The 22293-nt window shown below is 36.0% G+C and overlaps 2 protein-coding genes and 1 long non-coding RNA gene across 4 annotated transcripts; 2 read left to right on the forward strand and 1 right to left on the reverse strand.

Annotated features, from left to right (window-relative positions):
- The first annotated feature begins 1579 nt into the window (after positions 1 to 1579).
- Positions 1580 to 4466, forward strand: LOC116029067 (DNA-directed RNA polymerase V subunit 5C). Its single transcript, XM_031270951.1, has 4 exons — positions 1580 to 1848; positions 2466 to 2642; positions 3937 to 4050; positions 4149 to 4466. Exons 1-4 carry the CDS (start codon positions 1588 to 1590, stop codon positions 4272 to 4274), a joined length of 678 nt encoding a protein of 225 aa, XP_031126811.1. The 5' UTR covers positions 1580 to 1587; the 3' UTR covers positions 4275 to 4466.
- LOC116029066 (protein LNK2-like) lies at positions 3637 to 7402 on the reverse strand. Of its 2 annotated transcripts, XR_004100271.1 has the most exons (7): positions 7144 to 7402; positions 6480 to 6786; positions 6296 to 6395; positions 6026 to 6176; positions 5123 to 5878; positions 4227 to 5046; positions 3637 to 4020 (listed from the first exon to the last, which is right to left on the reverse strand). XR_004100271.1 is itself a non-coding variant. In XM_031270950.1 (6 exons), exons 1-6 carry the CDS (start codon positions 7321 to 7323, stop codon positions 4780 to 4782), a joined length of 1761 nt encoding a protein of 586 aa, XP_031126810.1. In that variant the 5' UTR covers positions 7324 to 7402; the 3' UTR covers positions 3637 to 4779. The 2 variants fall into 2 exon arrangements, 1 of the variants encoding a protein (XP_031126810.1); XM_031270950.1 differs by having other exon boundaries at positions 3637 to 5046.
- Positions 5580 to 6052, forward strand: LOC116029068. The gene is made up of 2 exons (XR_004100272.1): positions 5580 to 5664; positions 5770 to 6052. It is a non-coding gene; the product is annotated as an uncharacterized LOC116029068 (long non-coding RNA).
- Positions 7403 to 22293: the final 14891 nt, after the last annotated feature.

A 22293-nucleotide genomic window follows, 5' to 3' on the forward strand; every position in this document is an offset into this window, starting at 1 on the left:
GACGAAAAGTGTGATTTTCAGTAAAACTTTTCATATTAATTCTCTCTATACATGATTGGTTAAACTGATTCATGGTTTGATTCATGTACGTAGACACATGGTTTGATTCATGTACGTACGGGCAAGGCCTCTTATGGTGCAATCATCTTAACTTTGGCAGGGGATTTTGTAGCAGCTATTAATGGACTATTGATGAGGTGTACTAGTCCTATGATGGCCGAAACTCTCGCAAGCAAGGAGGCTCTGTCTTGACTCAAGGATTATGGGGTCCCTTCGCATGATCTGAACACTACATCGGTTGTTGATAGGTCCTATGTTTGCATTTATATTCGCGAATGTAGGAACCTAATGTTAGAGTTTGAGGATTGTTCAGTTCTTTTAATTCCACGTTCTGCTAATATGCTAGCTCATTCATTAACTTCATTTCGCTACCATAATATATCTCGTGGTTTTTGCTCTCAAAAAAAAAAAAAACATTAGGCCATGAACATGCAATTGATTTGCAACATGCAATGTTGATAGCGAAAGATGTAATGTTGCATTATCTGGTTGATTTAGAGGTCAATTTGACTATTTTTTCAAAGAAATTTGATTGGTACAGTTGTATAATAGAAAACCATAGATAACCTTCACCTCTTTATGGCAAATACATTTGTCCACATTTGTTAGAAATAAAAATTTTCATATTAATTGTCTCTGTACATGACTGATGAAACTGATTAATTTATAAAGGTTAAGTTGATTTTTATTCGGTGGAAAAATATAACATAAATATCATATAAGATTAAAGTCTCTATGTTATACAATTCAAAATTTACCCAAATAAATAAATTGTATATATACGGGTGCAAACTCACATCCACTCTTATTCCCTCATTTTCATTTTGTGCGTATAATATATCAAATTACACATTCAAAATCCGGAGTAGATCAATTGAAAATTACATCACAAAATGATCAATTTAAGAGACTTGGGTTATTAAACAAATAAAAATAAAAAATTTAATGTAGGTTGACTTAAAAGGCCATGACTGAAGGCCGCAGTGTAGGAGTCGAATCTCACTGGAAGCATGTATGAGAAAAATGCACGAAAAAGGTCCAGAGGATGCTAGAAAGTCTAGATTGGATCTTTTGTGCGCACATAGAGACTAAGATTTGACAGGTGCATTGATTAGACGACTCGCGATTTAACTTTACAGAGACTCTAGGGACGAGGTCCTATGGTTTGAAAGTCTAGATTGGATCCTTTGTGCGCACATAGAGACTAAGATTTGACAGGTGCATTGATCAGACGACTCGCGATTTAACTTTACAGAGACTCTAGGGACGAGGTCCTATGGTTTAGGATTAATCCGAAAAATTTAGTATCACCTAAGTTTAAATAAAAAAAAAAAGAAATAATAAAAATAATTTTCTCCATTAAAAATGATGAGTCAGGCGAAAGAGGTTGCTTTATACGGAATACTTTTGTCTTTGCCAAATCAACGTTGATTCTCCTCCATACTCTATCCGTACAGTCCCTGCACTCCATACTTAACGCATTTACCCAACCCAGCTCTCTCACACCACCATCCACACAGAGACAAAATGGAGACGAAATCGGCGCCGGCCGATAACATTTATGGAGGAAGCTGCATAACCAGCTTCATCGACAGGGGTTCGGTGGAGAGCCATCGCTACTTCCTTGCCCGCCGCACATTGCTTGAAATGCTCAGGGACCGAGGCTACGCTGTTCCCGACTCCGAGCTCTGTCGCTCCCTCTCCGACTTCCGCTCCTCCTTTGGCGACCGGCCGGCACCTGATCGCCTCCGTTTCTCCACTCATCGCACAACTTCCCCAACTAAAAAGGTACGTACACAGCCTCCTTCGTGTCCCACCAGAATGTATATGTATATGTATATCACTCTTTATATATATCTTAGTTGCGATTTGAGAGTCTAATTCTCTGATTTTGTGTGTTGTTTTGGTGTAAAAATCTTAGGGCATGTTCAACTACCGGCAAATTTTGGAAATTTGTAGAAAAAAAAAAAGGAAATAAAAATGAAAATAGGATATTTTTTACAGATATATTTTATGTAGTAAGCAGAGACAATTGTACTCTTATGGTTTGTGTACAAGAAACAAAGTGTATCCCCTTGCTACATGGGTTAGACCTTTATACTATAGGCTTGTAACGGTTACAAGCCTCCTAAGAAGTGACCCTGTTATCCATAACTCGTATATTTTAAGAGGCCGTGTTCTTAATGCGTGGGCTCTTGTAGCCGTTCCACCTGCATTCTGCTCCTTACCGTTGTTTGACTGTTTTGATGGGTTAGACACACCGGCCGAGTTGAATTCAATACCTTGTCCAATTATCTATCACTATATCTGCAAGTTTTTGAAAATTTAAATGCAATTATTTTTTGTTTTTGTGTGATTGTGCTATAAATTAAATCTCCATCTTGAATTGGTCTGTTTTCTTGTAGATATTGGTTATTTTTTGTGGAACAGAGGAGATCCGGAAGAAAGTTATTCTTGGTATTTTGCTTCAAATTGTGAACAAAGAGAGCTTGGAAAAGGTGGTCTTGGTCTTGCAAAGCAAGATGAATTTCTATGCTAAGAAGGTTGTGGATGAGTATCCTGTCAAAGTTGAGACCTTTCAAGTAAGTGAGCTGCTACTCATAGGAATAAAATTTTAATAAAATGTATATTTGTATCGAGATTCACACACGTAAGTACGTAACTCTGAATTGAATCTAAATTATACGGAGTCATTCTTAAAATTTCAAAATAATTAACCTCTTTTATTACCTATATTAATTGCGCGACTTTGTTCTATGCCATTTAGGGCATCTCCAATGTGGAAGAAAGAGGGAAAAGGGTTGGGGGAGAGAATATTTATTCTCTGAAAAATAAATGTCATAGGCATGTAACGCGTGCAAGCACGCACACACTACTGATATACATGCACACTCCATTTGAGTAAGGATTTGAGTAAGGGACAGTTGTCTCCCACCTTTATCTTAAAAAAAAAATAAAATTAACTCTCTACTTAACCGTCATATGACCATTGTGGAGGAAAAAATGAATAAATTAAAATTATTTCCTCCTCAAAGGTCACTCGACCGTTGAAGATTTGTTTTTTTTTTTTTTTTAAATATTTATCTCTATATATACTCTAATTCTCAAATTTTCTCAGCAGTTCTATTTGCTCTCAAAATTTCTCATACATTTCTATTTCATCTCAATATGTCTTCGAATAAAGAAGAAAATTCAAATGTTCAAAAAAATCCCAGTGAATTTCATGCATTTTTTTAAAATTTATTTATGTTTTCAAATATTATGTTCGTATTTGAATTTAATGTATTTCAAAATTGAATTTAATGTGATTTATTTGTGTCAATTAAATAATTAAAAATTTATTTATTTTTCATTCGAAAGTTATATATGTATTTATTTTAAACTTATTTAGATTTAAAATCGAAATTTGAAATTATAATTATATAAGTGAATAAAGTAATAGATGACGAGGGGAATGTAGGGCACAAAATGGAGAGAAAAAGATAGAAGGATGGAGAGAAAATAAGGGAAGAGATTATTCAGTGGTGTTAAGGGCCTAAATGAATTGATCTCACAAAATGAGAAGGGTTGTGGATGTGCTTATAGACAAAGATGGTAATGCTTCATATAAAATTGGACTTAAAACGCCTATGTACAAACAAATGAAAACTGTGTTTGACTGAAGTTGAACATTAGGTATGACTAATATGACTTTAAGAAGCCAAATTATAGACAAGGATTGTGTGCACTGACCAACCTTTGAAAGTTTGACCCATTGCTATACTATGTACAATAAATGATTGGGTTGGTCTACAAGAGATTAAGGAGGGTTGATACTAATCTTCACTACACTGCTCCTTCATATCTGTTTTCTGATCAACTATCCTGTTTGTTTAGATTACTGACTTGCTGATCAATGTCACGAAGCACATCGCGCAGCCAGAGCATGAGATATTGACTGCTGAGGAGAAGACAAAGCTCCTGAAGGCATACAACATTGAAGAGAATCAGGTTTTAGCTCATACCAAGTGATGCTTACAATAATCCCTCTCTCTCTCTCTCTATTACTGGTATATAGTTCTGAAGCGTGGTTTCTATGTTATGTTCAGATGCCTAGGATGTATCAAACTGATGCAATTGCAAGGTACTCTGGGCTTAAGAAGGGTCAGGTGGTGATGTTTACTCACCAAGTCCCTCCAACTGGTTCAGCTGTCACTTATCGTTGTGTTGTGTGATGACGCCATCTTCTGTGGTTACAACAGTAAACTCTTATCATCATTTTCATAGAGAAAACCTGTTATTGTCCCTTCCTGACAACAACAAATTTAAATGGGAAATACATATGTATGAAGACTGTCCAAAATGACTCTCTGTAATTGTCAAGACAGCTTATTGATGGTTTAAAATAGCCTAATAGTTGCTTTGTACTTAATGAGTCTGCTCATTTCGTCTTTTTCTTCTATGATCATGCATGAGTGTTGTCTAGTCGGTTGGCGATGTAAGAGGAGCTTTTCATTACTACAGAAATCTGTCAGCAATGAAGAGAAGCCAGTTACCGTATTTGGATAAACTGGGAAATATGATAGCTTCATCAAGAGGATTCAATCCCAATACTCCACCATCTGCAGTTTCATTGTCTGATGCATATTGGAAGTCTCTAAGCACAGGCCATTCTTGGGTTCTTGCCTTTTCACAGAGGAAGCTACAAGGGGGAGAGATTTCATAGCTCTGGGGTACGCCTTACCTGGCAAAGCTCAATGAACTAGATGGGTTGCCTTCATAATAGAACTCTTCAGATAACTGTTGATGAAACAGCAAATGAGCAACACCACGGTCTATTAGATTTGTTTCAGTCTCCACTTTATTGTTGATGTCTTCCTTGTTGACAATTGATGCGTTGCTGTCCGTGTTCATGCCGCTTGTGTTGTTAGCATACTGCCTCTGTTCGGCATTCTGAGCAAGTCGAAAGAAGCTGTCTCGAATATTGACTTTCACGCGGGTATCCAACTGAAGAAGAAACATCATTTGTTAAGTAATGAATGCTTAGACCAGAAAAACTCACAATATCTAACACAGTACAAACCTTTTGGATGATTTCCAGAAGCTGATAAAGTATTGGGTCCTTCACTGGATGATCATCAACTGCCATTCTAGCAATATTAGAATCATTCCGTTCTAATTGTGACTTTCCTTCGACAAAGAAATTCCCATGTGCCACCACAGAATGGTCTGTGGTTTGCAGCTTCTGGATTGCGACCATTGGTCTCATCTGTTGCTGTTTCCTTAAATTTTCAACTCTCGTCATTGGGGTCATTGCCAAACTTTCTATGGGTCTACCTGATGACATCTTTATAGCATTTGAACGGTAAGGAGCAGAGACATAACTGCTGCAAGGGACTGATTGTTGGTAAACTTGTTTATCACGGAACTGTGACAAACCAGGCATGCTATACTGGCTAGCAAAGTCCATGGATACAGAAGAAGCCAACTCAGAACCTGGATATGGCATAGACCCAGTATTGTAGTGAAGCTGCATTGGCTGAGGATGGACAACAGATGGATATGGGGTAGACTTGGAATTATAGCGAGACTGCACTGGTTGAGGAAAGGCGACAGATGGACAAGGTTGGTTCATTGATATATAGTGACTGTTAAGTTTATCAAAGGAAATTGGCTGGTATCTGAATAAATCCTGCAACTGATTAGCTTCGTGATCTTCTTTTGATTTAGAATGAGCTTCCAAGAATACTTCGTCCAAGGATGAATCAGGCATTGCAGCAAAACCAGTATCAAGCTCCATACTGAATGCTGGTGCTTTCCCGCCACTCTCCAAAGCTATCTGTTGAAGAATCAAAGCCAGCATACAAAGAATATCATGTCTTTGATAAAACTTTAAAAATGTTTGAATGACTAAAAAGAAAAGCATACACAATTACTCATTTTGTAAACCTAAAAGCTTGAAACTCTATTATGCATAATTTTGTACCTTTTCCTTTATAAAGGGTTCAGGAAATGCCTGTGAAGAAATATTTGGTGTGATGAAATCATTCATGTTTTCACAGCCTCTGGTCGAAAGCTGGTTGTGTAATAGCTGAGTACTCGGAAGGCTTGTCTGGCAAAAATCTGGATTATAATTGCTGCAAAACATCACTCGTGAGGATGTATGATCAAATGGAGAGAGCATCGCACAAAGTAGGCCAATGTAACATTAACCACAAAATAGTATGAATGCTTTATACGCAATGTTTTACATTACCTAAGGATCATATCAAGATCATCAAGAATTTCCATATTAGATGCGTTCCCATCCCGCTTCTGGAAAAACCCCGAATCAGAGTCCAGTTCACCTGTTCCATCTGCCAAAGTGAATGTAAAACAAACTTCAGAAATTTGTTTATATATAATATCCCATCTCATTTGCAGAAAATAGAGGTACAAACCAAGAGTTCCTGCTGCATTGTCAGATTCTAAAGCAGACGATAAATCCTGGTCGGTTTTTGACATGTAAAGATCGGGCCATGAGTCCATGAACGCGGATGCAGGAAGAGCTTCATTTGCAGCATGCTTAGTGTTATGTAAATCAAATGTTTTCTTCCTGTCAGCAGGTTTGAGATTTGAAGCTTTTGCATCATTTTGATTTATGATGACTTCTCCCTCTGCAGATGGAACATTTCTCTCACTTTGAAACGGATATGGAACAACATGATCCCCACTATCACCATTGTCACCCTCCATTAAATCTCTTAACTGATCCAAAAAAAAAAAAAAAAAAAAACAGTCAATTGCTTAACTCCCAAATATCTTCTGATACACACCTCAATTCAAAACTCTAGTAGTGATTTCAAACAGAATCCATAGCAACAAACTGATCATCTTGCTCCTCATCAGATTAACTCGCAATAAACATGACTAATCAATAATCCGTAATTTCGATCCAATTCAGATTTTTGTCCGAAACAAGACTAAGGAATTGAGCGATTTAAAAAATTAAAAAAAAAAAAGATAAACTACAACAATCAAATTAAAGAGCCTCTGCTCTGCCGTTGTTCCTTGATCTTCACGGAGAGCGAACAAAAGCGAAGCAAACAGGGAATAGCAGAATACCTGTTCATCGTTCCAATCAAGCGGAGACGAAAACGAACAGCCGAATGAATTATCAGCTGCAAATTGAAAGTCTTCACCGGGGCGCGCCGCCGCTAGACCGAATACCGGCGATTCTTTGCCGCTCAACGGCGAATCAACGACTGAACGTCTCCAATGCAGGGAGTTACCGTAATCATCCATGGAAAATCGTCGCCGGAGATTAGCACAGAGGGAAGTTTTGGCGGGTGATTACAGAGTGTACAGAGAAAACTAAGGTGGCGTGGGGTTTAAAGAGTAGCAGTGGTGGGCCTAAACCAAAATGAAATATGTGAGAAAAGCTTTATGGAAGTTTGAAAGTGTTTTTCTATCGAAATATGTGATTCAAGTAAAAAAAAAAAAACTTTTTTTTTTTTTTTCTGTAACGTCCTGTCGTATTGAAAGAATTTTATAAAGAGTAACGCTAGATTCATTTTTACTTTTGTTTTTTTTTTTTTTCTTCTTCCCTTAAAGGTTGAATTTTTGTCCCGACAATGTAAATTATCTTACTGTAAAGTTTAATAAGACTCGTTCTCTGATCTTTTTTTTTTCAAACTTTCCCCTTATAATCAACTGAGTAGCTCATACGAGCAAAATGTTCATTTTTTCTTTAATGCAATTGTATGATAGTAAACATAATAAATTTTTACAACTATTACAACTATTCAAGTTGTCGCTTTTTTTGAGAAAATATAGATAAGAGTTAAATTGTGACTTTAAAAAAAAAAAGATAAATCACAATAGTTAAACTCGAAATAATCGAACATCAAATTTGATACTTCCCCTATTCTATTTTACATGCCTTACTAATTTCTTTTATTCTAATAATTTCTTATAATTATTAGTTTTAAGTTGTATACACATTATATCCCAAAAATATAAAAAATGAATAGCAAGGGTTTTAAGAAAATAAATAAAATGTTTTAAGAGATAAATCTTTTGTGAGACTTTCTCACGAATCTTGATCCTTGAGATATGTTGGATCTAATAAAAGTGGATATATTCTCAAAAAAAAAAGTGGATATATATTTGTAAATTGTAATACTTCCCTTTTTATTCTATCACAAAAACTAAGCGTCATTTGAAACAAAAAAAAAATTAAAAACATGTTATGCCTCTTCTTATTTCACCTCTTAGTAGTTACAACTTACAAGCATCAAAAGGGAATATATTTCTTAATCGCAAGGTTACAAATTCGAGATTCTTGCTAGTTAGGGTCATAAGACGAAGTTTATCCGGTGTACACCAGCTTTCTTGTAGTGATTGCGAGATTCTCTTATCACTCGGGGAAATCTACCAAAGCTAGGTAGATAGATAGACTCCTTTCCCGCTGCTAAGGGAAAGCAAGAAAAAAAATTATTGTTTTTTAACCAGCGCCCTCTTTTGGGTATGCAGGTACTAAGAGTCCTCTCACTACCAACCAGCAGACATCATCTGGTTGGGTCTTGCCGGTATCAACAACGAGGAAGAAATAACCAAATGGAAACAGCAACTCACTATGGAAAAAATACTTATTAATCATATACAAGTGAAACCAATTACATATTCTGTTCCCTGCTCTGAAAAAATGTAAATCATGGTAATGGTACCCCACTGGGGATCAAACTTGTGACCTCTCACTTAGAAGGGCTACAGTTATGCCGCTTGACCATAAGGCTTTTTGACAAGTTTTAATATGTTGATATTTTGACATTTGATTTAAAAAAAAAAAAACTTATTAAAAATTACCATGCAGTAATTTTTGTTGTGAGTAATAAATTTAGGAGAAGTTAGCATTTTCCGTTACAGTTACGTAAAGGCTTTGAAATGTGTATAGTGATTTTAGTGGCTAACAAGTGTCGGTTAAATAGCTGAGCTGTCAAATTTGTCAAAATTATTTACAGACCCTTCAAGTGTTTTTCGTGGCTGATAACTGCCGGTTCAATTGCTGAGGTGTCATACTATGTCAATTTTATTTATAAACCCTTCAACTTTTTCTTTAATACATTTCCACCCACCTTAACTTTTTTATACTTGGAAAGTGTGCGATTTGCTTGATTCTTGAAAGCAAGCATTCATTAAATCAAGCAATTGTTGCTATAAATTAATTAATCAATATCTTACATGTTTAGAAAATATTTAAGAATATATTTATAGTTTCTACAATTGCTTTAAATTTATTTAAATTAGTTAGTCATAAATAACTCGGAATTAATTCTAAATTATTGTTCGTAAGTTTTGCTAAGGGAATTAAATAGATTTTTTTTTTCATTTTTGTTCCATGTAACGGATGTATTCATTTAGATAATTTATGGTCTAGTTGTATTAACATACGTGGATTTTGTTATTTTCCTTGATTATATACTCCATTTCTCTTATGTGAAAATTATATAAATATAAGAGTTTCCTCATTACTCTAGTCTAAAAAAATAAAAAATAAAAAATAAAAAAAAGAAGAAAATTATGAAAATTTTTTACTAAGTGCATCATTAGCATTGTTAGAAATAGGAAATATATTTTATAAATTACAGTAATGACATTTGTATATATTCATATTACATTATCTTTTTTTTTTTTTTTTTTGGAAGATATTCATATTACATTATCTTACTAAAACTGATTTCTAAAGTGTCTTCCTGTACTGCCGTGCAGTCACTCACCATTAGGTACGTATAGATGCATCACAAAGTGTTCTGAAATGCATCATTAGGTGTGGTGCATATGTGCATTTCATTCTGGTGCATTTATATATACCTAATGGTGCAATCTGCACCGGCCACACGAGAAGTCCTATCTGCATTTGAACCAGTATATATATTCGATTATTTCATAAACACTTTATTAACTTATAATAGAGACCCTGTTTGGTAAATGAATGTTAGCTGATGCTGTTAGCTGATTGAGTTAGAGAGTATAATTAATTGATAATATTATTTGATTGTAGAAAAGTGTTTGGTAAATTAGTTGTTAGCTGATAGCTGTTTGATATAATTTATTTTCTCAAATGGCTAATTGAAAAGATTGCTTTGAGTAGCCTTTTGAAATATAGTATTTTGAAGTTACAAAAAGCTTAAGCAAATACTTATATTGATTTTTTAACCAAGTCAAACAACTAATAAAGGTCAAATAGGCCAAAATTGGATGATAGACTAATTATTTACCAAACAGGGCCAGAATTAATCGACATACAAAGATTCGTCCCGTCTCACAGATTAAGACCCGTGAGAGTGTAAACTGAAACACCGGGTGCCACTAGACCACAAGGTCTTTGACAAAGGATTGATATACCTAAGTACTGAGTATACATGTTTGTTTGATGAGTAAAGCAATAAAGCATTAAAGGATGGAACCATAACCGTTCAAATTACACATGGATAGGCATATATCAATGTCTTGCATCTCTTGGGCAATTTGTGTGATTATTCAAAAAACGAAGGACGTAAAATTTAAAAGTTGGAAGTTAAATCGGGTTGGAGCGGGTATGGCGGGAGATGGTCGTTTTCATGGGGTCCCAAAACCGAAATCAATGATTTGTGACCACAAAAGAGATTTAACATTATAGCATGGGCGCATAAGACCCTATTGTAAGCATTAGAGTATTCATAGCATATAAGTGTACATAAGGATGTTAAATGTAACCCTTGTAAATTTAGTTAGAACTTTCACTATATAAATATAAGTTTTTAAGTTTCACTTTTTTTTTTTTTTTTGAGAACGAAGTATTTAAGGTTTTACGTTTCACTTTTAGTGAGCTACTTTTCACATCTCATTCTTTTTTTTTTTTTTTTTTAAAAATAAAAAAGACTTATATTAATCAACTGCCAGAATTACACATAAAACCAGAAAGAAAAGCAGGGATTGAATAAGAACAATCAACCCTTCCTTCCCCCGAAAAACATAAAAGCTTTTTTAGCCGGGACATAGGCTAATACATTACTATCACGATTAATAAAAACAAAAGAAACATAAGGTAATTGATGCAAAAAAACACGAATATCATGAATAAGAGCTCCGAAAGGCAAAAGATCCCCTCCCTTTTCAATGGCTTTCTGAACCACCTGAACATCAGTCTCAAGAATAACAGGTTGCCACCCATTATCCTTGATCTAGCTTAAGGCCCCCCAAGCTGCAATAGCTTCAATTCCCTTTCACATCTCATTCTTAGTGAGAGCGGCGACTTATAAGTATTCTTAGTTTGAGTTGGTCAACTAAGATTTTATGTGGTAAGGAATAGCAGTTTTGAGTGGTGAAAAGTAAGAGTGTTTATAAGAATATTTACAGAGTGTATTTATAATACTTTTTTTTTAATATTTTATGTATGCACAAAACATTGTTTTCCTATCACAAACATAAGTCATGGCGTAAACCGACTCCAAGGCTATGGTTCAGCAGGTCCTTACCAATGGCACAGACTCGGTCATGGATACGAATATTTTAATCACCGATTGCAAGTTCCTTATGGAATAATTCCAGGTTTTCAAGATCAACCATGTTTTTCGAAAAGGCAATAAAAGTGCAGACTTCCTGACCAATTTAGGCCAGAGTTCTCCATAGAGCACAAAGATGCTGACTCAACCTCCTGAAGGAATTGAAGATCTTCTTCGTCATGATGCCTTGAGTTTAGCTATTAGTAGTCTTCGTTAGCTTTCTGGGGCCTCGGGGCTCCTCCCTTTTACCAAAAAGAAAAAAAAAACATAAGTCAACTAAATATTTATGGATTTGCTAAGCACTTTGTGCTCAGATGGTAGAGTAGTGGTTCTCCCAAATGGGAATTCATGAGTTTAAGTCTCAGTGGAGGCGATAAGGTGTTTTGTGGGTGGCATGTCACACATCACCCATTAAACTCCTTTGAAGATGTTTGTTTTTCTTTGAAGTTTTGTTAAGAAAAAACATAGCCAACAAAGGGGGAGAAAGAGAGAAGTTATTATCAACCGACCTATATCTAGGGATGGTATTTTGGTTTGATTTTAGTTTATTATTAAAAATTGAATTCTTATATATTTTATAAATCGAACTGAAAATTGATCTATATATATATATAATCCCCAATTCCCCCCAAATTTTTACAATTTTTCTTTGTTCTTAATTTTTCTCAGATAGTCGCCGAATATGCAAAGTTGTTGTCAGATGCTTGACGCATGTGAAGGGATAGGTTCGATTTGGACTTATTTTATATTGAGAATTGTGAAATATGCATTGCTGATTTATTATTTAGATTTTAAAATTTAATTTATTAGTGAAAATAAATAAATAATTATGTGTGCAAGAGACATAGAGAATGTTCGAGTTCTCAAATTGAATCAAATAGTTTCATTTTTTTAAAATCGAAAAAATTGAACCAAACCGAAATGTCCACCCTCTAAACACACCCAGTGGGCGTGCATGTTTCGTGAATGCAAACACCTTTTTTTTTTCTCCTTTTTCTTTAAACTCTCAATAACTATGTCCAAAACTTCTCTTGCAGAAAACCCCACCCCTCTCTCATCTCTTTTCCACTTGAAAAAAAAAACTTGCAAAAATTCTCACTTTTTAAACTAATAGTGAATTAGTGATGCTCTTAGGTGCAAACATTCTACATTAATTATTTCCCAAGTCAATTTTTGTTTGAGTTGAGTTCTCTCAACATTTATTACTCAAATTGTAAGAGTTTTATTGCACTTCATTTGTAAATTTTTGTCCTAACATCCACTTCTAATGACGTTACACTTTTATTTTAGTTCTTTGACTATTATAATTTTTTTAATCGAATTCAAAAATCGATTAGACTTAATAATCACTCATTAAAACTGTCTCATCAAATGTATCAACTTTTATCTTCCATTTTTAATAGTTGGATACATAATTTAATCAATTTTAAATTTGATAATTACAAGTGAAAAATCCACAAGTATTGGAAGATCAATATTAGAATTATATTAGGAAATATTCATTTACGCATATTACTTTCTTTGTAAGATTCAAATATAAAATTTTAGGAGAATTTAAATAAGGAAACAATCCTAACAATCCTTTTATTTAATTCATGGATGGTTGGAACAAGTCATCCAAATAATGTGTGGTCTAGGCGTCAAGCATTATAGACACATTAATACAGACCGAATTTGGGCCGCTAATTCCATAGACGTTAAAAATGAGTAAATTAAATTAAATTTTTACCAAAATGAACAGATAGCATTGAGTAAGGTTGTCGAGTCCACCGAGGTGCAATTTTCAGTTTCCTACTGTGTCACACTTACCATATTCTTTGTGAAATTTTGTCCACAAAAATCAAAATAAAAATTTTCCCAATTTTAATCACATCATATTTGTTGAACGCATCAAACATTTATTGAATGCTATGTTTGGCATTTTTAATGGAGATAGCGATATGATGATGCGATTCGAACTAAAAAGTGTAAGTACTCATCATTGTACTATACTCAATTCAAAGTTATTATGGGGTTAGTTTAGAAACTCCACAAATAAATTTCTTGAAAAGAAAAACATTCTCAGCATAAGAAAAAAATATTTATTTTGATGAAAAATGTGTTTCAAAATTTTTACTTGGAAGACACTTTTCAGATCTCTCTCAAACTCACATACTTGTCTTTCTCTTTTTATCTATCTCGTATTGGTGCCAAATCATTAGGACGATCCACCACATGTCCAATTAGTATTTAGACTTAAAAAAGGTTATTTGTTATATCGTGGACCCTGGTCCAAAAACGACACCGTTTCTTTACTTAAAGAAACGGCTGCCGTCATATCTTAACGGAACTCCGTAAATGAAAGTACAGTTTATCTCAAATGATAGTGTCTCACATTTGTTTTTAATTATCAAATGAAATTGTAGTTATATTATAATGAAACTATAGTTGTTCTTTAGTTCGTTTGATTCAAGATGGTCATGGACTAGTCAAAATAGAGCAAATTTCACTTTTAGTCCTCGACTATTGTGACATTGTCACATTTAGTCATATTCTTTTAATTTTGTCATATTACATCTCCGACTTTGAATAATTTTCACTTTTAGTCCTTGACTATTGTGGCATTGCCACATTTATTCATATTTTTTTTAATTTTGACATATTACATCAATGACTTTGAGCAACTTGCACTTTTAGTCATCGACTATTATGACATTTCCACATTTAGTCTTATTCTTTTAATGTTGTCATATTACATCCATGACTTTCATTTGATTTCCACCATTAATATTCCGTTAAAAAATCCATTATTTTACCGTTATAAATATGAATTACGATATTCAAATACAATGATATCCTTAAATTGACATATAACAAAGGAAAAAAAAATCAGTTTACCTATCGTAATTCATATTTCTATGAGTTACGATATTAGATCTTTTGATATTTACGATATTTCTAATGTGTTTGAAATATGAGTTACGATATGTGTAATGATTTATTTCTTTGTTTTTTGTTAATTCTAACGGTAAAATAATGGAATTTTTAAGAGAAAGTCATGGATGTAATATGACAAAATTAAAAGAATAGGAATAAATGTGACAGTGCTACAATAGTCGAGGACTAAAAGTGGAAACTGTTCAAAGTCAGGGATAGATGTAATATGAAAAAATTAAAAAATAAGATTAAATGTGACAATGCGTCAAGGACTAAAAAAAAAGGAATTTGCTAAGTCGAAATAACACAATTCTAGGCATTGCCTGGCCATAATCTCGAAAAAAATCTAAATAAAGTTTTCGTTTTCAATTCATTAGTTTGGATCGAACCAAATGATAAAACATAGGCTTGGCAAGCTCGGGAAATTATTTTGTTGACCCTGGTCTACGTCGCAAGATAGACCATGGTTCAAAATACACAATTTACATACTAAATGTTTACAATTTATATATTGAATATTCACAATTAGATGTTCACAATTTGAGTTGTGAACATTCAGTATGTAAATTGTGATGGATCTACTTTGCAAGGTGGACTTGAATTCATGGTATTACTATTGAGCAAACTCATAGCCTTTTTTTTTCTTTTTTTTTTAATATTAATTTTCTTTTTAAAAAAAAAATTCTTTAGTTCATTTTGGTTAGAATAGTCGCTAGCCTGACACATACCCAATTTTTAAAATTAATTTTTTTTTCCTAATTTCATTAGTTTGGACTTTAGAGTTATAAGTCACACTTGTGTGAGTCCGTCTCACGGATCCTTATTTGTGAGACAGGTCGAGTCGGGTTGAATCAACATGCAAATACCATACTTATATACTCAAATGCAATACTAATCAGAAATAAAATTTTTGTCATTTATAAGGGAAAATGCAATAATTTTGAAGAAAAATGTATAGTAATAATTTTGCATTTTGATGTAAAAGTATTATTTTTTTCATCAAAAGTATATCTTTGAGAAGATTAAAGAACTGGAAGAAAGAGTGAGAAGCCTGGAGGAGCAATTGCAAGTTCAAACTACAGATGAGAGGATGATGGAGTACAAAAGGGTGCAAGCAGAGTATCAAAAGTAATTGGTGAGGGAGGAAAAATTCTGGCAACAGAAAGCTCACCAACAGTGGGTGGTGGAGGGGGATAGAAATTCAAAATATTTTCATGCTCTAGTAAAAGAAAGAAGGAGGAGACAATTCATACACAAAATAAAAAATGTTGAAGGTGAATGGGTGAATGATTAGGCACAAATAGCTGCAATGGTAGTAGACTACTTTCATAATCTGTACACTGCTGGAGATGTTGAAAACATGGAGGAATTGTTAGAATGCCTGGAGGGAGCTGTGACTGATGAGGAGAACAAAAAGTTAATTGCAATACCATCTGAGGAAGAAATCAGAGATAGTGTGTTCAGCATGAGTTCTGCAAGTGCTGCTGGCCCTGATGGATTTGGGGGTGGCTTTTATCAACACTACTGGGGAGTTATTAAGGAGGATTTCTGCAAAATGATTGCAAGTTTTTTCAGGGGTAAAACACTCACACAATTTATAACTCATACTTCAATAGTGCTGGTGCCTAAGGTACTTAATCCTGAGAATTTTTTTGATTTTAGGCCCATCAGTCTTAGTAATTTCTGCAACAAGATCATAACAAAAATTTTGGTAATAAGGATGGCTGATGTTTTGGCCAGAATTGTTTCACCTTTTCAATCTGGTTTTGTCAAAGATAGGAGTATCATAGAAAATGTATTGTTAACATAGGAGATGTGTCATGGGATGAGGGCTAAGAATGAGGATGTGATCTTAAAATTAGATATGACTAAAGCTTACGATAGGATGTCTTGGAGTTGTGTCTTGGCTGTTTTGAAAAAGTTTGGTTTTTGTGAAAAATGGGTGGTTTTGGTTGATAGGACAATTAATAATATTTGGTATTCAGTGATAGCTAATGGAGAGCAACAAGGATTTTTTCATTTATCTAGAGGTTTGAGGCAAGGGGATCCACTATCCCCAAGCCTGTTTGTAGTTGCTGCTGAATTACTTTCTGCTCTACTTAGACAAAAGGAGGCCTCCTTCACTCAACCTGAGGGAGGACCTCAGATTCACCATTTGGCTTTTGCTGATGATCTAATTGTGTTTACATCTGGGAAGGGTGAGGCAATACAAGGAACAATGAGGGCAATAGAGGATTATGAGAGTGTTTCTGGGCAGTTAGTAAATAAAAACAAGAGTGCATTCTATGTTCATGAAAAGATATCAAGGGAGGTGGTTAGGAAAGTTGGGAGGCTTATTGGTTATCAGAATAAAAAATTTCCTTTTATGTACTTGGGATGTCAAATTTATGTGGGAAGAAAGAGGGTAGCTTTGTTTGCAAATCTGATATCAAAAATGGCAAGGAAATGTAGTGGATGGCAAAATAGGATGCTGACAAAGGGGGGTAAGGCAGTGTTAATAAAATATGTTCTTCAATCTATGCTTGTGCACTTGTTTTCTGCAATGAATCCACCAAAAATAGTGATAAAAAAGGTGGAAAAGATACTAACTGATTTCTTTTGGGGTATGGTGGAGGGGAAGGCTAAATATCATTGGGGGATCTTGGATGTCATTGGCTAAACCTACTGAGCAGGGAGGGGTTGGTTTCACTAGATTGGAGGAGGTGGTGGCAGCTGCTGGGCCTAGGTTGTGGTGGAACTTTAGACAAGGGAATTCTAGCTGGAGCAAATTTATGAAGGCTAAATATTGCAAAAGGGTGCACCTAATCTGCAAGACATGGCAGTATGGGGACTCCCATGTTTGGAGAAGGATGATGGAAGTGAGAGTATGGGCTGAGAAGGAGATAAAATAGCAGATAGGTGTAGGGGATTTGAATGTCTGGTGGGATAACTGGACTGGGGAGGGTGTTGTGGTTGAGAATCTCAACATAAGAGGAAAAAGGCAAGCAAAAAATAAACTGAGGGAGTATTGGAGAGATGGGGCATGGGAATTTGAAGGGGAGTTGGCACAGGTTGGGAGTTTAGCTAGAGGAATAGTGATAAGGGAGGGAGTGAAGGATGAAATGAGGTGGGGTCATGAGAATAGCATGTTCCATGGAAAATGTCACTAATGGCTTGGAGAATCTTTAGGAAAAGAGTGTCAGTTGATAATGTGTTAAGAAGGTTTGGATATAATCTAGTCTCAAAATGTGATTGCTGCACTAACTCTAATATTTGTGATTTGCAGCATGTTTTCTGTACAGGTGAAACAACAAGCAAGGTGTGGTTATTCTTTCAGAAATCTTTAGGGTTGGGAATTCAGGTAAGAGGGGTAAGGCAGGTGTGCTATGATTGGTGGGGGAAGTGTCCAAAGAGCAAGGTAATTGGGTTTATTGCAGTCAGGCTGCCTGTGATCATTCTTTGGGAGCGATGGGGGCATTTCACTCATTGTAAGTATGGTGGGGGGAAGCCTTCAATAGCTAGGATTCTATTCAGGGTGGCTAAAGTTGTAGCAAAGTGTATATCAAAGAGATGGCCTAAGTGGGAACCTTACCCACCCAACTGGCTCATACTCAAAAGGGCAGAAGCAGGAAGAGGGAGAATGGTGGTGGAGAGTGTCTGCTGGTGTAAGCCACAACCATGTTGGGTTAAGATGAATTGTGTTGTTGGTGAGGATGGAAGGAGTGGTGGTTTTTTTTATTAGAAATGCTGATGGAAGGTTTTGCATTGCTGGGGTCTACAATGGATTTGATGAGCTGGCTAGGGGTTTGAATGGTATGCTTAGGGATGGTCTGAAGTGGTGTGAAGTCAAGAGGCTGGGGAGAGTGGTGATTAAGTCTGACAATGAGGATTTACTGGGTCAAGCAGGTGGTCAGTAGGGTGTGAGATTGGAGAAATGCAGGGAGGGTGTGAATTGTATGGTGGAAAGTTTGGTGAAAAGTTGTAGAGGGGGTAGCATGATCTTTCTGTCTGTTGAGGCAATTCCCAGGGCCTTTAGGAGACTATTGGACCTTGAGGGACTGCCTCACTTTGTTTTATCTCCTAATGCAGGTTACAAATAACAGTTGGCTGATGATTGCCCTAAGGAGCTATAGGGCATGAGGCTTGTTGCAGCTCTGGTTTAGTTGTGCAGGAACTGGTGATGAAGGTGGGCTGATGAGTGTTCATGGGGAGGGATGAACATGAGGCTTGGATCCCTCTAGGCTATTATTGATCAAGGATGAAAGCTGATGAGTGTCCTTCTGGTTGGCATGAGGCTGGAAGAATGGATGAATGCTGAATAGGTGGGATGATGATTGTCTTTTTGGGGCATAAAGGCATGAGGCTTGGTAATGCTCTATGAAGTAAGGGTGTGAACAGGTGGCTTGTTGCTGTTGTCTACAAAGGTAGATGACAGTAGCAATTGTATATCTTACAAATAGTTTGCTGAGTGTATTGCAAGTTTTGGGAGGAGCTGATAAGCTGGAGCACTTGGCTTGAAGGGCCTGGAGGTAGAATGCAAATGGCAGAAGGGCAGAAGGCTGGCTGTGGAGTTTCTGAGCTAGGGGAACTTTGAGATTGAAGGATCACAGATGAGCTAGGTTGATGCTGAAATGGGAAGAAGCTCTCAGAATGGTAGGTAGCTGAATGTTTTATCTAAAGAGCTAAGAGGGGGATACTATGGGGTTTCTTCTTGTAACTTTGATTTTCTTTGATTCAGGGATTGCGTGCTTGTGTGTAAATCATTTCAAGTGAGGAGGGGAACATGGCATAACACATACTTAGAGGTGGGAGTGCCTCATTATTTGGAGCAAGTGTATGATAAAAAAAATGAGAAAAAATAAGAAAGCAAAGAAAAGAAAGAAAGAAAAGAAAAAGGAAAAAGGATTGTGAAAGGGAATGGAATAGTTGTGATGGTGGCCTCATTGCTCTTGGTGTGTGCTGGGAGGCTTCCCGGGGTAAAATACAGAGCTCTGTACCCGGGAGGTTGGTGCATATCAAGAGGGTGGGGGGTAGTGTTAGCATTGCTTAGGGTATGTGCATGGAGCTGGCTCAGGGTAAAATACAGGGCTCTGTATCGAGTTTAGTTTGCATGTGCCCTAAGGGTGCGTCCTATTGCTTAGATTGTGAGTTATATAGCTTGCCTCGGTCAAAATACAGAGCTCTGTACGGGGTAGGTTGGCTTGCAGTCTAAGGGTAGGGGCACTTTAGGTGGAAAGGAATGATTTTGAAAGGATGGTGTTTGATGTTTAATGGGCATCGATCCCACCACTTGTATGGGGCGATGATCCTCTTGCTTGCGTGAGTGAAAATGTGCATGTGATTTGACTATGGGGAGGGAGGGAAATGAAGGCACATGGTATCTCCTCCCTTAGCAAGTTAGATAGGATACTTTGGCTATTAGCTACGTTTTGGGAGTTGTTACCCGTTTAGGGAATTTGGTTAGCTAGAAAGATTTGTATATTGTGTTGAGAAGGGTCACTTTAGGGCCTTTGTATGACATTTTGTTTTCATGAAATAAAGCTAAGTGTTCTTTAAATAAAAAAAAAAGACTATCTTCCCAAAATACCCCTCACCGATGTAAAGATATGATTTTTTTAAAATACAACTTTGAGACGCTGGCTACAACACTAAGTAGCGACAACCACGTAATAAACACAACTCTTGTAAAATAGTTTTCAAGTCAACACCATAGATAGAGTTTATATATATATATATATATATATATATATATATATATATATATATATATATAGGATTGCGTTCAGGTGCATACTGGCCGCCGAGGAGAGAACTGCGGACGAATCACAGCGCGCCACGTGTCCAGAATATAGTTGCATCTAACGTTATAACTAGGTGCACGTAATGTTATAACTAGGTGCACCAAGTGCATAAATGTTAACAAGGTAAATTACTTGCACCTGTAAGTGAAAATAGGTGCACACGTGCAAGTAAAATGTATTACAAGTGCAAGTAAATTGTACAATGAGCATCAATACTAAGTGCACCTAATGTTATAACTAGGTGCACATAGGTTGCACCCAGATGCATGAATGTTAACAAAGTAAATTACTTGCACAAGTGTAAGTAAACTGTATTGCAGATGCAAGTAAAATGTATTACAGGTGCAAGTGAATTGTACACTGAGCGTCAATACTAAGTGCACATAATGTTATAACTAGGTGCACCTAATGTTATAACTAGGTGCACCTAGGTTGCACCAGGTGCATGAATATTAACAAGGTAAATTACTTGCATTTGTAAATGAAAATATTTGCGAAAATAGGTGCATAAATATTAACAAGATAAATTACTTGCACTTGTAAGTGAAAATATGTGCGAAAATAGGTGCACTTGTAAGTGAAACTAGGTGCACTTGTAAGAGCAACTATGTGCACCAAAGTTCCAATTATTTACGAAAATGCCACAACGTCATTTTTTTAAAAAATTGCATCTGATTCGTTGATCTGGACACGTGGACGGCTGTGGAGCATTCTCATTTCCTATTTAAGATTCATATACAACACACTCAAGCACACCCTTTAGGCGATTTGCAACCATTTTGGCCATGATCTTGTAAATGACATTACAAAGAGCTATCGGTCTCAAGCCACCCATATTAAGAGGCATAGCTTTCTTAAGAATTAAAGCAATTATGGCATCATTCATTCCCACAGGCATAGATCTCGAATGAAGGCACTCAATGATAAAATTAGATACATCACATCCAATGTCCACCCAAAAATGTTAGGAAAAATGAAGGATTAAAACCATCTGGCCCGGGTGATTTATCTGGTGCCATAGAAAAGACAACTTCCTTAAATTCCTCATGAGTAAAAGGCAGCAGTAGAGTATCATTTTGAGGAGCAGTCACCCTCGGACTAAAATTATCAAGAGAAGAACCCAAACTAACACTGGCTGTTGTAAAAATATAGCTGAAGTAATTTTTTGCCAGCCCAACTAACTGTTCTCCCTCTATCCAACTGCCAGTTTCGTCACATAATCTAGATATGGTGTTTTTCCTCTTCTTGATGTAGCATAGCAGTGAAAGAATTTTGTATTACGGTCACCTTGTAACAACCAATGTTCTTTTGCACGCTAGTGCCAAAACACATTTTATTGGTCATGTAAAAAAGAAATTTGCTTATCCAAATCATGCACCTTTGCTAAGGAAGCCGAGTCAGCCTTCCCACGAAGCATATTTAATTGAGCCTGAAGAGACTCAATATTTTTCGTCAAACGCGTCCGTAAGTCACCTCCCCACCTCTTCAGATGAGTTCCACAATAATCTAATCGGCTTGGCAAATCATCCCCTTATAGAATAATCCCATGGTTCTTTCACTACATCCCTGCATCCAATAACTTGAAGCCATGCATTCTCAAACATAAATCTCCGGCGCTGAGCTCTAACTCTAGGCTTCTCAACATCAATGAACAATGTCGTATGATCATATGTGAGGATTTCCTTATTCCACACTACTACATGCTCATAATGAATACACCCGTCTGCACCTGCTACAGCCCTATCAAGTCACTCTTCAATCCAGTTAGTTGTGCCTCTACTCCGTTCTTATGTAAATGGCTTGTCTTTCATTCCTAAATCGAAGAGTTGACAGTCCTCCAGAGCACTGTTAAAACCCTCAATCAGATTGATAGGGTGTCTGTGAATGCCACGTTTCTCAGATTGGGAACCATATCAGGAGCACTATTAAAACTGTTTAATATTTTTAAAATTAGTGGTTAGTTAGCATATTTATGTCACCAAATGACCCAATGATTGAGAACAAAATCAGGAGGGAAAATATGGGAGGAGAAA

Source organism: Ipomoea triloba, chromosome 9 (assembly GCF_003576645.1).
Source record: "Ipomoea triloba cultivar NCNSP0323 chromosome 9, ASM357664v1".
In the NCBI taxonomy this organism is placed as follows: Eukaryota; Viridiplantae; Streptophyta; class Magnoliopsida; order Solanales; family Convolvulaceae; genus Ipomoea; species Ipomoea triloba.